A 14,777-nucleotide genomic window follows, 5' to 3' on the forward strand; every position below is an offset into this window, starting at 1 on the left:
AGACAGATCATATTTGAGAGCAGGCCACTCCACAGGCCTGATTCTGATTTTGCGGACATCACTGTAAATTGATATTGCAATCATGATCCAGGTCCCTCCATACTTTGTAGTAGTCATTAGAGCAACCAGCATCTTTATGCTGGAAGAAGAGTTTAGTGGTTGGCGCATCAAACTAGGAGACAAAAGTCTGGGCACTATTCTTAGCTTTGCCGCAGATTCCTTATATGCCCTTGGGTAGGTCACTTAATTTCTCTGTGCCTCAGTTTATAAAATGAGAATAATATTTAAGAACTACTTTAGAGGAGTATTGGAAGATTTAATTAATATAGGGTTATGAAGTGCTTTTTGGGTTCTCGGATGCAAAGTTCCACAGAAATGCAAGGTAATATTTTTTGACTCAAGATTAAGTGAATTCCTTACTCAGTTTAAACTCCCGTTGAAGTAACTGATGCCCAATTATCAAGTATAATCATCACATAGTACAATATTGATAAACTTGTTTCACTCAGAAGTAGTTGAAGTACCATAAAACTTATGACATACTGATATTGCCCTTACATTACAATTGTACTTAGCTTGCAAAACAATTATAAATTCTCTTCGAATGCATAATACGTACACAGTAACTGAACCTAGGTGAAACACAGGGACCCTAGGTCGCATAGTCAATTGATATTCTACTGAATAACTGGTTCAAGTTTTACTTGGGTCATAAGTGAAATTATTTCAGGGCCTGTCTATGCTACAACTATATGTTTGGAGACCTGGCCAAAACACAATCATCCCTATATCTGGTTAAAAGCTGGCTACATCTTATAATGTAGATGAGTCCTAACTGTACTCTACAGTCTCTGTTCAAGCCTGCAGCGTGGTTCAGGAAAATGGTTAAAAATTAGTTATCCATAAATCCCATCTACACTACAAGGTAGAACGGCGTTCTAACAATGTCAAGGGACAACATTTTGTAACAGAGTTAACGGACACGGTTACCGTAAATAGGCCTTAGTGGTTTCTGTTTAATCACTAGCAGACTTGTCTCAATCACTAAGAACATTTGTCCCAAATGATGTCAATGGGGAGAAGGGGAAGAAAACCGAGTGCCCTACCCACACCTGCCACCAACTATATGGGGGCGGAGCCTCCCCATTGCCCAGGGATTGGCTTATAAAAGGCCTCAGCAAAGCAACAACCACTGGAGAAGCTGAGGGACCAACATTTGCCTGCTCGGAGAAAGACTGCGGAGGGAGCAGGACCTAAGCAACCCTTCCTCTGCTCCTGGGCAGCTCTCCCTGGGAGGCAAGAAGAGTCTTTGCAGGAGTCTCTCTCTTAACTGGAATTACTCTACACTTTGGCACAATTTGTTAAAAAATGGCAATCTGGGCTCAGAAGAGGCTCAGAACTGGACTAAGAAGGGTGTTGCATGTAGGTCAGGATTAAGTGATGCAGGACTGGCAAAGCAATGTGGAGAGCCTTAATCACAGCATGTCAGCATTATGTCTGGCTCCAGGGAGGGGCTATTGGGACTCATTATTTATAGTTAAAATGGAAAGTATGATTGCAGCAAAGAATTAAAAGAAAATGTATGGAAGGAGAAGGTACTACATTTCAGAAAAGATTTTACTCTTGCTACACAGGATTATAAACCCAGGAATTTACTGGGAATGTCTGGGTTTTGCAAGACTGCTCCAGTGTCCCAGATACTATTTAGAATGGACTCAAATTTCCTCTCTGATCTGTGATGGTGCCTCGCCTAGTTCTTGTAGTGGTCACTCCCCCGTCCACTAGGGGAGCTCAGAATTCCCTTTCCAGGACACTCTTCTTCCCTCCACTGCCCCCCCTCTATCTTAAAGAAAACTGGGGCCCAGCTGGCTCTGTGTTGTGCCCCAGTGCACAACCTGTCTGCCAGCTATTTAAATGTGCATCTGATGTGCTCCAAGCCTGGCACTATCGCCAATTGCTCAATGTGCTTCAGGTTTGGAAAAAGTCCAGACCTATTACACACTACTGGTACACACACAGTTCAATCGCCAGCCTGCAAGCAGTAGACTAGGGCCAGCACAAGTGGGCCTGAATTTCCTTTAAAGAAGGGAACACTGGACTGTGATTGGGAGGTCAGAGTGGAGTTCCAGGGAAGTTAGAGTAGATTCCAGGGAAGTGGAAGTAGATTGGAAAAAAAGCGCAAGAGATGAGCACTCAGAGGACAAACATTTGTAGTCCAACCCCTCTTCAAGCTGCCAAACCCTACTCATCCACTCCTTCAACTACCCCCAACCTGAACACTAGGGCTGCAAACTCATTCATACCTCAGAATAGATGGCCAAACCTTGATTCAACTTACTACTGAAATTCTCGCAACAGAGGCAACAGCCTTTCAATGTCCTAGCTGCTAGAAACTTCCAGTTCTCTCCCTTCCTCGCCCCTTTACACTGTGATGGTAGTCAGAAAGGAAGTAGGTTTCTCCATTTAAAACAGAGGCAGCTACCTCTATCGTTATAGCAGTTTTCTAATGATGTCCAAAGCACAAAACCCAAATGCATGTGTGCTAAACCTACTTTTGGAAACATCCAACATCTTTCCAAGAGAACCGTTTTCATTTGTTTTCATGGAATGAAATCTGCACAGAACAATACAGACTTAATCCATACCACAATTCATCTCAGCTCCCTCATTCCCTTTTTATTTAGATGAGCATTTCTTTTATATTCAAGATGGGCAACTTTCTCAGATTTCTGTGGGGAATCATATAATATCAAACTTTCAGCTGAGCTGCTGCATAGAGACAAGGCTTGCCCTTCTGGGACAGAGAGACTGTTCTTACATTATTTGGGCCCATCATGCAGTAGTAATATGTACAATGCTAGAATCATTAACCTTCAGTTGTTTTTCTTTGATAACAAAGCCACAAACCTTAATTCATAAAAAAGTGCTGCAAGATGAAAAATTCATATAGCACAGTTTTACAAAATGCCACAAGGCTTCAGAGAAAATAAGCAGCATTTCCTTAACTCTGTGGTAAAGGGCAGCAAGGTGGCTGGATACATTTACCTGAATCACACTGAAAACTGCTGTAGGAGATGCTCTGACACAAATATGCACATAGAAAACATATATTAACTGCTCACCTTTTCTTCATTACCAATACAACCCCCAGAAATATAATAACGAACAGCAAGATGCCTGCAATGACTCCAGCGATTTTAACAGTATGGTCTGTCTCCTTCTCTGGCTCTGGGTCTGGTTTTCGAGTAGCAGCTCCTATGAAGGTAGTGGATTTAAAAGAGGAAGTGGGGGAGGAAAGAATAAACACATTACACTTTGTTCTCCTGTTACATTTAACATACATAGTAATAAGTCTTATCAGAGCTGACAGACAGCAATGCTTTGATTTTTTTTTTTTAAACTGGTCTCATATGCACTGAAAGGAATGTAATTATTCATATTGTTCTGCAATATTTTGCTAAACCACAACACAAGATGGATACTACACACACGCCTGACCCTTTTATAAGACCCTCTTCACACATACAATTTTCTGTATTTTTATTATCTGTGTTGGCTCCCTGTTCTTCCTGCCATTTAAAAACTTGCTAACACCACAATAACTATCCTAAGCCTTTATCCTAATTTGACTTGCTGGAACATCTTCCTTAATTATTTTGCAGAAATGAAGCAGTAAGTCCATAACATATTAGCTTAAACACCTGGAAAAGTGAGATAAGCTCATTTACCACGCGTTTTACCACCAATTGTTTTTTTTGTACAATAGACCTTTTTTTTTTTGCCTTTGGAAATCTAAATCTAGGTCACATCTGGTAGGCAAAAGACTCCTTCTAAGCAATTTATTCACAAAGTGGGAAGCAGCTGATGATCACACCACTGGCACCCACATTTAATATCTGTTTAAATGAGATAACCAGTGCCTTGCAGCAGCTACTGTCTTAGTGTTTCCAGCTTTCCCATTTAAAAAAACCCACCATTTGTATTGTTTATTGTATAATGTGATGGAACGTCAAATCCATGTCTGATGAAATATCCATTTCCTCCACTAAATGAGTTCAGGATGAAAAACGTTAAGGACATAATGTTCAATTCACTAAACTGAATATATATTTTTTGAGAACTTACACTTTTTAAAATCAAAATGTCACATATTTATCATTTGAGGCACCATATCACCTTTACAAAGTGGACAGATAGTCCTAGAAATAGGAATTTATTTATCAGTTTTCTTATTACCTTTTTTTTTGGATGGGGAAAGCAGGGGAGGTAAAATGCAATTAAACCATAATATTATAGAACTAGCATTTCCATCACAGTCTCCTGGTTTCATTAGGAGCACTTAAAGGCACAGTTGTTGTCTACTTGTCCTTTTATTTGCCTTTTTATGAAAAATGGCTAAGGCGAGGATTTTACCTGAGCCCAAATTTTCCTCTGCTCCTCTCCCACGATCAGGGCCAGATTTTCAAAGGTGGTCAGCATCCAGCAGTTCCCATTGAAACACTCATGGATCAGATTTTGGAAAGAGCTTAGTGTATCGGATGAGACAATCTGGCCACTTTTACTGGTGCCTAAATGTGAGCTGAGCCCTTCTGAATATTTGGAACCTACTGTGGGTGCTAAACCTGTCTGAGAATTCTGGCCAGGGTGTACTGTAAACATAATGCGCTAGAGATATTTACTATCTATGGGCCCAATTCCACCATGTTTACTACAGCTAATATCTTACTAAGAAATAGTCCCACTGAAATAAATGGGAGTTCTGAACTAGTAAAACTCAGTATGTGTAAGGATAGTGGAATCAGGCTTTATATTTTCTGTAACAGATATGCATAAAATTTTGCTCTAAACAATACTATTTTTAATTCCCTTGTATCATATGAGGGATTTCTTTAAAAAAGCTTCCTATTATAATTTATACAGCACTCAAAGTGTGCTAGGTACCTAGAAGATACCTACTGTACCTTCTCAACAGAAAACAGCTGTTGAGCTGCGAATGGCAGGTGGGAAACACTGAATCAAGAGTGATATCAATGACAAGGGAAGATTCAGAGTTTATAGCAAGGGGAAATGAGAATTGAAACAATAGCAAGATCTAAGCCAGAGGTCTCAAAGTCCCAGCTCGTAGGCCATCCGCGGCCTGAGACCCTCCCCACTGCGGCCTGCGAAGGAGAGATGCATGCAGACACGATGCCAGCAATGTCTGCTGCAGGCACTGCCCCCTGCAGCTCCCATTGGCTGGGGGAGAGGGAGAAAGATATTATCACTAGTCACCAGGCAGAGTAAGTCATGGAAGCAGAGTCATTTTTTTCCCCACAATGAATAGATACAAGTCAAAATACCAAACACAACTATCTGATGCACACCTTGCTGCAATCCTGAAGGTTTCAACTGCTCAGTCACTGAGGCCAAACATCAACAAACTGACAGAACTGAAGTGTTGCCAGGTGTCTGGCAAACACTAAAAACTCTCTGGCAGGTGAAGAATTGTATAAAGTTGTATGACAGTTTTATTATTTCTAAGAAATTGGAAATAAAAAATACAGTATAAATGTTTTCTGAACACCACCTTCAGTGACATTATTGGCCCGCTGGAGGATTTGAGGACTGGCACTGGCCCTAAAGTAAATTGAGTTTGAGACCCTTGATCTAAGCTTTCAAACAATCCTTCTTACATTCTCATCTTTGTGCTCTCCTCCACACTGCCTAATATGACTGGAACACTCACCATCTTCTAGCGTGCAAGATGACTATCTTCTCAACTAAAATCATTCCTTATAATTTTCTTCCTTCAATGAAAGCTAGCAGTGTTAATTCAACAGAATAATAAAAGCACAAGGCTACCAATAAAAAGATATAAAATAAACTCTTGCTACACTCTAAGGTAGAGCTCTGCACAATCCAACATGCTTTTCTCAACATCTATTACCTTCCTCCACAACTGAACAGGGCCCTCAACATAATGGAACCACTATGGGTTACAATGTGCAAAGAAGGGAAGAAAGCCAAGAGGCAATTAAAAGCATGCACATATTCTCCCTGTCATGGAGGTCGTCTCTTTTAAGGTTAATTGCATTCTTTGCATGGCTGCTTTTCAGGGTTGAACAGTTAGGAGGAGGATCCACCATCATACAGATCCTCCAGCTCACACATGGAGCTTTTCACACATGGAGAAGGGATATGGGAGCTCCAGAGGTTAGAGTAGGGACATATGGACATAGGAATTGCCATAGTAGTTCAGACAATGGTCCATCTAGTCCAGTGTCCTGTCTCAGTCATTAGCATCAGATGCTTCAGAGGAAGGTGCAAGAAACCCCTTCAGAAGGCAGATGTGGAATAGAACTGCCCTCCCATGGCTTCATCCTATTGGTTTAAACCCTGAAGCATAATGTTTTATATCCCTTTCTAAACTCTTTAAGCATGAGCTATTCTAAATCTGGATGTTCTTGTTACCCCTGTAATTGTCCAATTCCTCTTTGACCATTACTTTGTTCTTAGAGTCAGTGACATCACGTGGGAATAAATGCTTGGTCTGATTCACATTTTGAGTGAAAAAGTACTCCTTTCATCAGTTTTGACTTTCCCACTTTTCAATTTTATTGAATGTCCCATTGTTCTTGTGTTATGTCACAGGGGGAACAGAAACTCCTGTTTTACCTTATATACACCATTCATTATTTTATATACCTTTATCATGCCCCTTCTTACCTCGCTAAGGTCAACTATCCCAATCAATTCTTGTCACCCTTCTTTGAACTCCCTTTCATTTTGAATCCTTTTAGTGAAGAGTTCACTATTCTATATAGGGCTGAACCATTGATTTATAAGGGAATTATTATATTTTCTGAATTATTTTCCATCCCGTTCCTAATATCTCATTTGCTTTTTTTGACCATAGCTGCACATTGAGCAGAGGTCTTCACCAAGATATGTCAGGTTTGTGAGTAGTTCAGATTTTTCTCTCCAATGTGCATTACTTTGCATTTATCAACTCTGAACTTCATCGATCATGCTGCCGCCCATTCACTTAAGTTTTGTTTTGTCCCTCTGAAGTTCCTCATAATCTTACCTGGACACGACTAACCTAAGTAACTTTGTGTCATCTAAAAATTTTACTATCTTATTGCTCACTCATCCTGCCAGGGAATTAATAGATATATTCAGCAACCACTGATTTACCATGGAACTTCGAGGTACCCCACTGCTAACCATTTGCCATGATGAAAATTGCCTTTTTATTCCTACTCTGTTTCCTGTCTCTTAATCAATTTCTGATTCATGACAATACTTTGTTTCTCACCCCATGACTATTAGTTTCTTTAGTACCTCTTGTGAGAGACTTTGCCAATAGCCTATTTAAAATCTAAAAAATTACATCAGCTGGTTCTCTTATAGCCTTTATTTAATTAAGAAGTACAACAAATCCTAAGACTTTCGTGAGACATGATTTTCCTTTTCAGAACCTGGGCTGGTTATACTCTGTTATACCATGTAACAGTCCTGGCATTTTATTACACTATTTTTATTACAGTTTTAACCAATTTGGCAGGTACAGATATAAGGTTTACTAGTTTGTAATTGCCCAGATCTCCCACGGAGCCTTTTAAAAATATAGTTACAAGATCTGCTACCTTCAAATTCTCCAGTATCATAGGTGTTTTTAATGAGAGATGGCATATTTTTGTTAGCTGCTCAACCACTTCATACTCAATCTCCTTCAGAACTCTTAGATTTATAGCATCTGGGTCTGGTGACTTATTACTTTTTAAATTATCAATCAGCTTCATCAATTTCTTCTGACATCTCAATCTGTGATAGTACCTCATTTTTTATTACCAGAAAAGTGTGGTATGGGTATATCCCTTTGTGGTGGAGACTGATGCAAATAAATCATTTAGCTTGTGAGCAATGTTCTTTTATTCCTTAACTTCTCCCTTGGTGATCCAGTGAACCCAGTGAGTTTCTTTCCAAGGCTTCCTGTTTCTGATCTATTAAAAGAATTTCATGGTTGTTTTTATACCCATTTGTTCTTCAAAATCCATCTTATCCCTCTTACTTTCCCTTTTACATATTGCCTTCTGTTTACTGGTTTCACTGGGGTTAAATTTCCAGATTTTGAAAGATCTCTACTTGGTTCAAATAACCTCTCAAAATTTGCCATCTAGGCAGACTGGTTTACATCATGCTTTCTGATTTTGTTTTTGTTCAGTGGTATACATGTCTTGTAGGAATCAGTTAATGTCTTCTTACCTATGCCACCTGTAAGGATTTTACTTCATTTACTTTTGACTCTAGGGCCTTTTTGACTAGCCTCTTCATTTTATTAAAGTCTCCCTTTATCACGTTTAGTGTCACTTTTTGGTAACTTCTTTCCCATTGGGATGTTGAACCTAACAATATTATGGTCACTATTACTTAGTGGCTCAGCTACTTTTAATTCTTGAATTAACTCCAGCAAAATAATCCTGTGACTGCTCCATGGCTTGAAGAAATTGGTGGAAAATTCCTCTCTCTTTTCCCCGACAGAGTTCCCAGGGCCCAGCCGAGTTACTCTGTCTAGGTGCTATGAGAAGGATTTGCCCCTTTGTGTCTGAATAATTTTGCTTATCTATTTAGGCAGCAGCTGTGGTCTGTAAGGAGACAAGCACAATGCTGGTGGTTAAAAAATAATGATAGACAATAATAGCCTCTTGCTTGTAAAGTAAGGGTAAATAAGTAGTGTATTACTCACGCTTTATTAAAATTAAGTTAAGAAAATTGTTTGAATGAACTCAAAAATATAATCTAATTCTTTTACATAGAATGTACACTGGTTTGAATTTGCTTGTCAAATTTGATAATTTTCTTGAATAATAAAAGAGCCCTCCACCAGATAAAATCAAAATAATATTAGAGAGAGAGAGAGAGCATGCAAGAGAGAACACCATATGCTTGTTTTAAATTAATAAGGCTTGAACTTGCTTGTTTGGGGATTTTTATGAAATGTCTACTAAGAGAGATAACTGAGTCACTGTAAATGAATAAGCAATCATTAAAAAAATCCTATCCCAATGGCCTACCAGTCATACTTATAAACAAGCACAACAAAGAAATGAGATTAAAAACAACAACCGCACAAAACAACTTCACTTATTCTGACTAAAGCAATTCATTCAAAACCTCTACGATTTTTCTGCTGTTTATTTACATCAACAAATAATCCCTTCCTTTACCTAAAGCAGGTTGATCTCCACTTTATTTCCCACTCAAGGCTGACCAGTTGGGTGTCTCTTTACTTCTACTCTGCAGCTTCATGGTCTCTAACCGTACTTGCTCAGTAAGTCATTTCCAAGTTTTTTCCAGCTAAATTTCATTCACAGGTGTTACTTTGACTGATGTAATGGATACATTTAAACACCTCCTAGATAACAACACAGGTAGTCTAGACCATCTCAATCTCCAATGAAACTTACTTTTCCTGTTATTAACCAGCCCATGATTTTTTTTTCTTTAACTATTGACCTGTGTTACACAGAAACTGGTAAATGTCCATCTGCTTCTCCCTAGGGAAAAATTGATAATCACACCTACAAGATTTCATACTCTTTTGAGACATGCAATCAAATTATTATGCAGGCAGCATGATCCAAGTATTATCGCTTTTCAACACCTACCTTTAACTCATTTTACAGAGCAGGTCAGGGAAATGAAATGTTATACCCCCGTGTGACAGCTGCATTATGATTAGGCAGTTGGAATCATGCAAAATGGGAAGCATGGACATGTGGTGCTGCCTTTGATTATCCATTCCAAAGGCTCTACTCTCACTGCCACATAGCAACAAGATTGAAAAGATCAGAAAATTTGGCTTTAAAGACCCCCAAAGCTTCCAAGGACACAGCAAAGCATAAGAATAGGTGGGGAAGGTATTATTATTACTACAACTGATATTTTAGTAGCACCTAGAAACTCCAAATCAGATTGGAACTCCATTGGACTAGGAACAATTCAAACACAGAGCAAAACAAGCCTTCACCCCAAAGAGGTTCAGTCTAATTAAGACAAGCTATAACAAGTGAATGTCACAAACTATCAGAAGAAATGGAAGAGGGAGGGAAACAATTATAAGAAAATATATTTACACAGTGCACAATGGGTATAAATAATTCCTTCTGCCTATCCAGCTAGCTGTTATGACTTGGCACTTCTGTAAGCATTACTGTAGGTCTTGAGGAGGAGCCTGAAGGAGTACAGGACAGTGTCTTTATGGAAGAGTTTGGGTAGGATGCTTCATGCTGGAGGGCAGGAAAGTGAAGATGCTTGTGGGAAAACCAGACAACTAGGTAACTTTGCTGTTGGTTGTAGAAAGTTAGGCTATGATAAAATATAAAAGCATATCAATAGCTTTCTCCTGACTGAGCTATGCTGCTGAAAGGGAAAAAAAGCATTGTAGAGAGGTAGGTCCTCCTTGTGAATGCAAAGAGATCCACAGAGTAGGGATCCCTGTTGAACCTTGGAATCCACATTCTTAGGAGGCCAACTCTTTTCCATGGACTGATAAAAAAAACTAACTCTCTCCTTGAGAGGATATTGGCTAGAAAACTCCATGCCAGTTTTCCCCCTCATATGGGTTTTTTCGTGAGAATGAATAGTTGAGCTCTAATTTCTAAGTCGGTGGCAGAAGAGGCACTGCTACAAGGATACAACAAGCAAGTCCAAAGCACCTTCTATTTGAGTTTAATTTTTGGTCCAGATGCCAAGATTTTAGATTGTACTGAAGAAGATCCAAAAGACATACAAATGTGTAGATTAAATGAATTATCACCCCAGCTAGTCTGTTTGTACTGTAAACAACTGACATTCAGTCCTCATCTGCTAACCAGCAAGTATTCTGCTCACAAAAGTCTTTGTTTCATGACTCTCATCAGAATTCCAGCAACTGTAGAAAGCCCCCAACACACTTCATTGGTTGCTTTCACATCAACATTCTTATTTCTTCTTTGAAAAATATACTGCTTTTCTGTCCCTATGGTTGAAGTTATGAGGTGTTGATAGACCCTGGGCAGGGTATAATTTGTGAAGGAAGGTGGTTTTGATCAATTTTCTCCCCCTTTCTAGCTCATGTCTTGAATATATTAGTTTTGTAAACTCACTGGCTTAAGGTCTATTATCTTTTTACAGTATTTCCCCTTTCTGCATTGTTGTTCCCTTGTCAAATGCTCAGTTGTAGATGGTATTCTCTGCTTGGCAGGAAATGTGTCTTTCTCTGCGTTTTGTTTAGTCAACTGTCAGTGCTAAAAACTCTGTAGCCAGACTTTCTCACCCTATAACATAACTCCCATTCAATCTTTTTTGTTTTGGTGAGTTACTCACACACTGTGTAGGGAGAACAGGGCCCTAATTTTCATGACAGAGTATTTGCTCTTTATTTGTGATTATTTTACACTATATACTGATGCTCAGTTGTCTTTCCTTCATTAACAGCGCTTTGTACTTTAGCAAAAGTCATGCTGGGGCATGTGTGTGCACACATACACTCGTGAAAATATGTCTTATGAACAGACCCTGAATAAAGGTGTGAGTCATGTGATACAATTAAATTCAGAGTTCCTAAGCAGGAGGAGTCTATCAGAAAAGGCTTATCAAAATAACAGCACGCTTCCTAATACTAATTATGAATGATTAACTTTGTTTATGACATTCCTCACTGGTGCAAAGATGTAAAAAAAAAAAGAATGGAGAACAGCACGAAAAGAAATGCAAAAGTGTCACTGATGGATATGTCTAATCTGTTTGATTTTCAATTTGGTTGTAATTCTAAACTCACTTTTAGGTGATTCATTTTAGCGCATGTGAGCACAAAGTAGGATTTGTTTGTTTTTTAAACATTTATACTTTTGGTAAACATAAGAAATAACATTCATAGCTGCCATCACCAAACCCAGTTGCCAACGTGATGTGCATCCCTTGGCCTCACCCTGATCTACACTCCCGTGATTAGCTTTATTGCCTGTCATGGGGCTTTTTTTTTTTTTTTAAAGCCTCTCCTTAAAACTTCAGAGGCCTACACATAATTTTAAAGAGTCAATCCACTAAAACAAAAAAAAGAAAAGGAAGAAAATTAAAACAGCCCCTCAAGCTAAATCAACCTCGACTATTCCCCAAACAACCAGCCACACAACAAAGCACCAACAAAAAGAATCAGAGGGTAGCCGTGTTAGTCTGGATCTGTAAAAGCAGCAAAGAATCCTGTGGCACCTTATAGACTAACAGACGTTTTGGAGCATGAGCTTTCGTGGGTGAATACCCACTTCCTCAGATGCATGTAATGGAAATATCCAGGGGCAGGTATATATATGTGTGCTAGCAAGCAAGCTAGAGATAACGAGGTCAGTTCAATCAGGGGGGATGAGGCCCTGTTCTAGCAGTTGAGGTGTGAAAACCAAGAGAGGAGAAACTGGTTCTGTAATTGGCAAGCCATTCACAGTCTTTGTTCAATCCTGAGCTGATGGTGTCAAATTTGCAGATGAACTGAAGCTCAGCAGTTTCTCTTTGAAGTCTGGTCCTGAAGTTTTTTTGCTGCAGGATGGCCACCTTAAGGTCTGCTATAGTGTGGCCAGGGAGGTTGAAGTGCTCTCCTACAGGTTTTTGTATATTGCCATTCCTAATGTCTGATTTGTGTCCATTTATCCTTTTCCGTAGAGACTGTCCAGTTTGGCCGATGTACATAGCAGAGGGGCATTGCTGGCATATGATGGCGTATATTACATTGGTGGATGTGCAGGTGAATGAACCAGTGATGGTGTGGCTGATCTGGTTAGGTCCTGTGATGGTGTCGCTGGTGTAGATATGTGGGCAGAGTTGGCATCGAGGTTTGTTGCATGGATTGGTTCCTGAGCTAGAGTTATTATGGTGTGGTGTGCAGTTACTGGTGAGAATATGTTTCAGGTTGGCAGGTTGTCTGTGGGCAAGGATTGGCCTGCCACCCAAGGCCTGTGAAAGTGTGGGATCATTGTCCAGGATGGGTTGTAGATCCTTGATGATGCGTTGGAGGGGTTTTAGCTGGGGGCTGTATGTGATGGCCAGTGAGTCCTGTTGGTTTCTCTCTTGGGTTTGTTTTGCAGTAGGAGGCTTCTGGGTACACGTCTGGCTCTGTTGATCTGTTTCCTTATTTCCTCGTGTGGGTATTGTAGTTTTGAGAATGCTTGGTGGAGATTTTGTAGGTGTTGGTCTCTGTCTGAGGGGTCAGAGCAGATGCGGTTGTACCTCAGTGCTTGGCTGTAGACAATGGATCGTGTGATGTGCCCGGGATGGAAGCTGGAGGCATGAAGATAGGCATAGCGGTCGGTGGGTTTTCGATATAGGGTGGTGTTAATGTGACCATCACTTATTTGCACCGTGGTGTCAAGAAAGTGGACCTCCCGTGTAGATTGGTCCAGGCTGAGGTTGATGGTGGGGTGGAAGCTGTTGAAATCATGGTGGAATTTTTCCAGAGTCTCCTTCCCATGGGTCCAGATGATGAAGATGTCATCAATGTAGCGTAGGTAGAGAAGAGGTGTGAGTGGACGAGAGCTGAGGAAGCGTTGTTCCAGGTCGGCCATGAAGATATTGGCATATTGTGGGGCCATGCGGGTGCCCATAGCAGTGCCACTGATCTGGAGATATATATTGTCATCAAATTTGAAATAGTTGTGTGTAAGTATAAAGGCACAGAGCTCAGCAGCCAGTTGTGCTGTGGCATAATCGGGGATAGTGTTCCTGACAGCTTGTATTCCGTCTGTGTGTGGGATGTTTGTGTAGAGAGCCTCTACATCCATGGTGGCTAGGATGGTGTTTTCTGGGAGATCACCAATGCATTGTAGTTTCCTCAGGAAATCAGTGGTGTCACGGAGATAGCTGGGAGTGCTGGTGGCATAGGGTCTGAGTAGAGAGTCCATATATCCAGACAGTCCTTCAGTGAGAGTGCCAATGCCCGAGATGATGGGGCGTCCAGGATTGCCAGGTTTGTGGATCTTGGGTAGTAGATAGAATAACCCTGGTCGGGGCTCTAGGGGTATGTTGATTTCTTCTGGTGTTAGTGTAGGGAGTGTCCTGAGTAGATGCTATAGTTTCTTAGTGTATTTCTCAGTGGGATCTGAGGGAAGTGGCCTGTAGAATTTGGTATTGGAGAGTTGTCTGGCTGCCTCCTTTTGATAGTCAGACCTGTTCATGATGACAACGGCACCTCCTTTATCAGCCTCTTTGATGATAATGTCAGGGTGGTTTCTGAGGCTGTGGATGGCATTGCGTTCTGCACGACTTAGGTTGTGAGGCAAGCGATGTTGTTGTTCCACGATTTCTGCCTGTGCACGCCGGCGGAAGCATTCAATGTATAGGTCCAGGCTGTCATTTCGACCCTCAGGAGGAGTCCATGTGGAATTCTTTTTCTTGTGCTGTTGGTGGGAGGGCACCCGTGTATCAGTGCACTGTTCAGTGTTGTCCTGGAAGTATTCTTTGAGTCGGAGAAATGCTAATTGATGTACAATTGTACAACAAAAAGAACTTATTCCACTCTTGCTAAAACTCCCTTTGTACTAGAATCTCTGACCCACTTCTTGGTTTATAGTTGCCAAATCTTAGGACAGGGTGGAAAAGAAAGCAAACACAAAAGGCCCCACAATAGTGCCCCTTTCCTCATGGAAAGAAATTATTTTCCAATAGCTCCTTTTATCAACAAGAAAGTAACAAAAATAAAAGATTCCTTTCTTCACCAGGTGATAAAATAGTCCCAAACACTCCCCTGTGCTGGAAATAAAGGGTAT

General features: G+C 40.4%; 1 protein-coding gene across 1 annotated transcript in view; it reads right to left on the bottom strand.

The window, feature by feature from the left end:
- The window catches only part of PTPRM (protein tyrosine phosphatase receptor type M), a 719,823-nt gene that overhangs the window by 217,655 nt on the left and 487,391 nt on the right, over positions 1 to 14,777 (bottom strand). The window contains 1 exon segment of the mRNA XM_030552787.1: positions 3,123 to 3,255. Within this exon segment, the coding sequence (XP_030408647.1) occupies positions 3,123 to 3,255 (133 nt within the window).

This window comes from Gopherus evgoodei, chromosome 2 (assembly GCF_007399415.2).
Source record: "Gopherus evgoodei ecotype Sinaloan lineage chromosome 2, rGopEvg1_v1.p, whole genome shotgun sequence".
NCBI lineage: Eukaryota > Metazoa > Chordata > Testudines > Testudinidae > Gopherus > Gopherus evgoodei.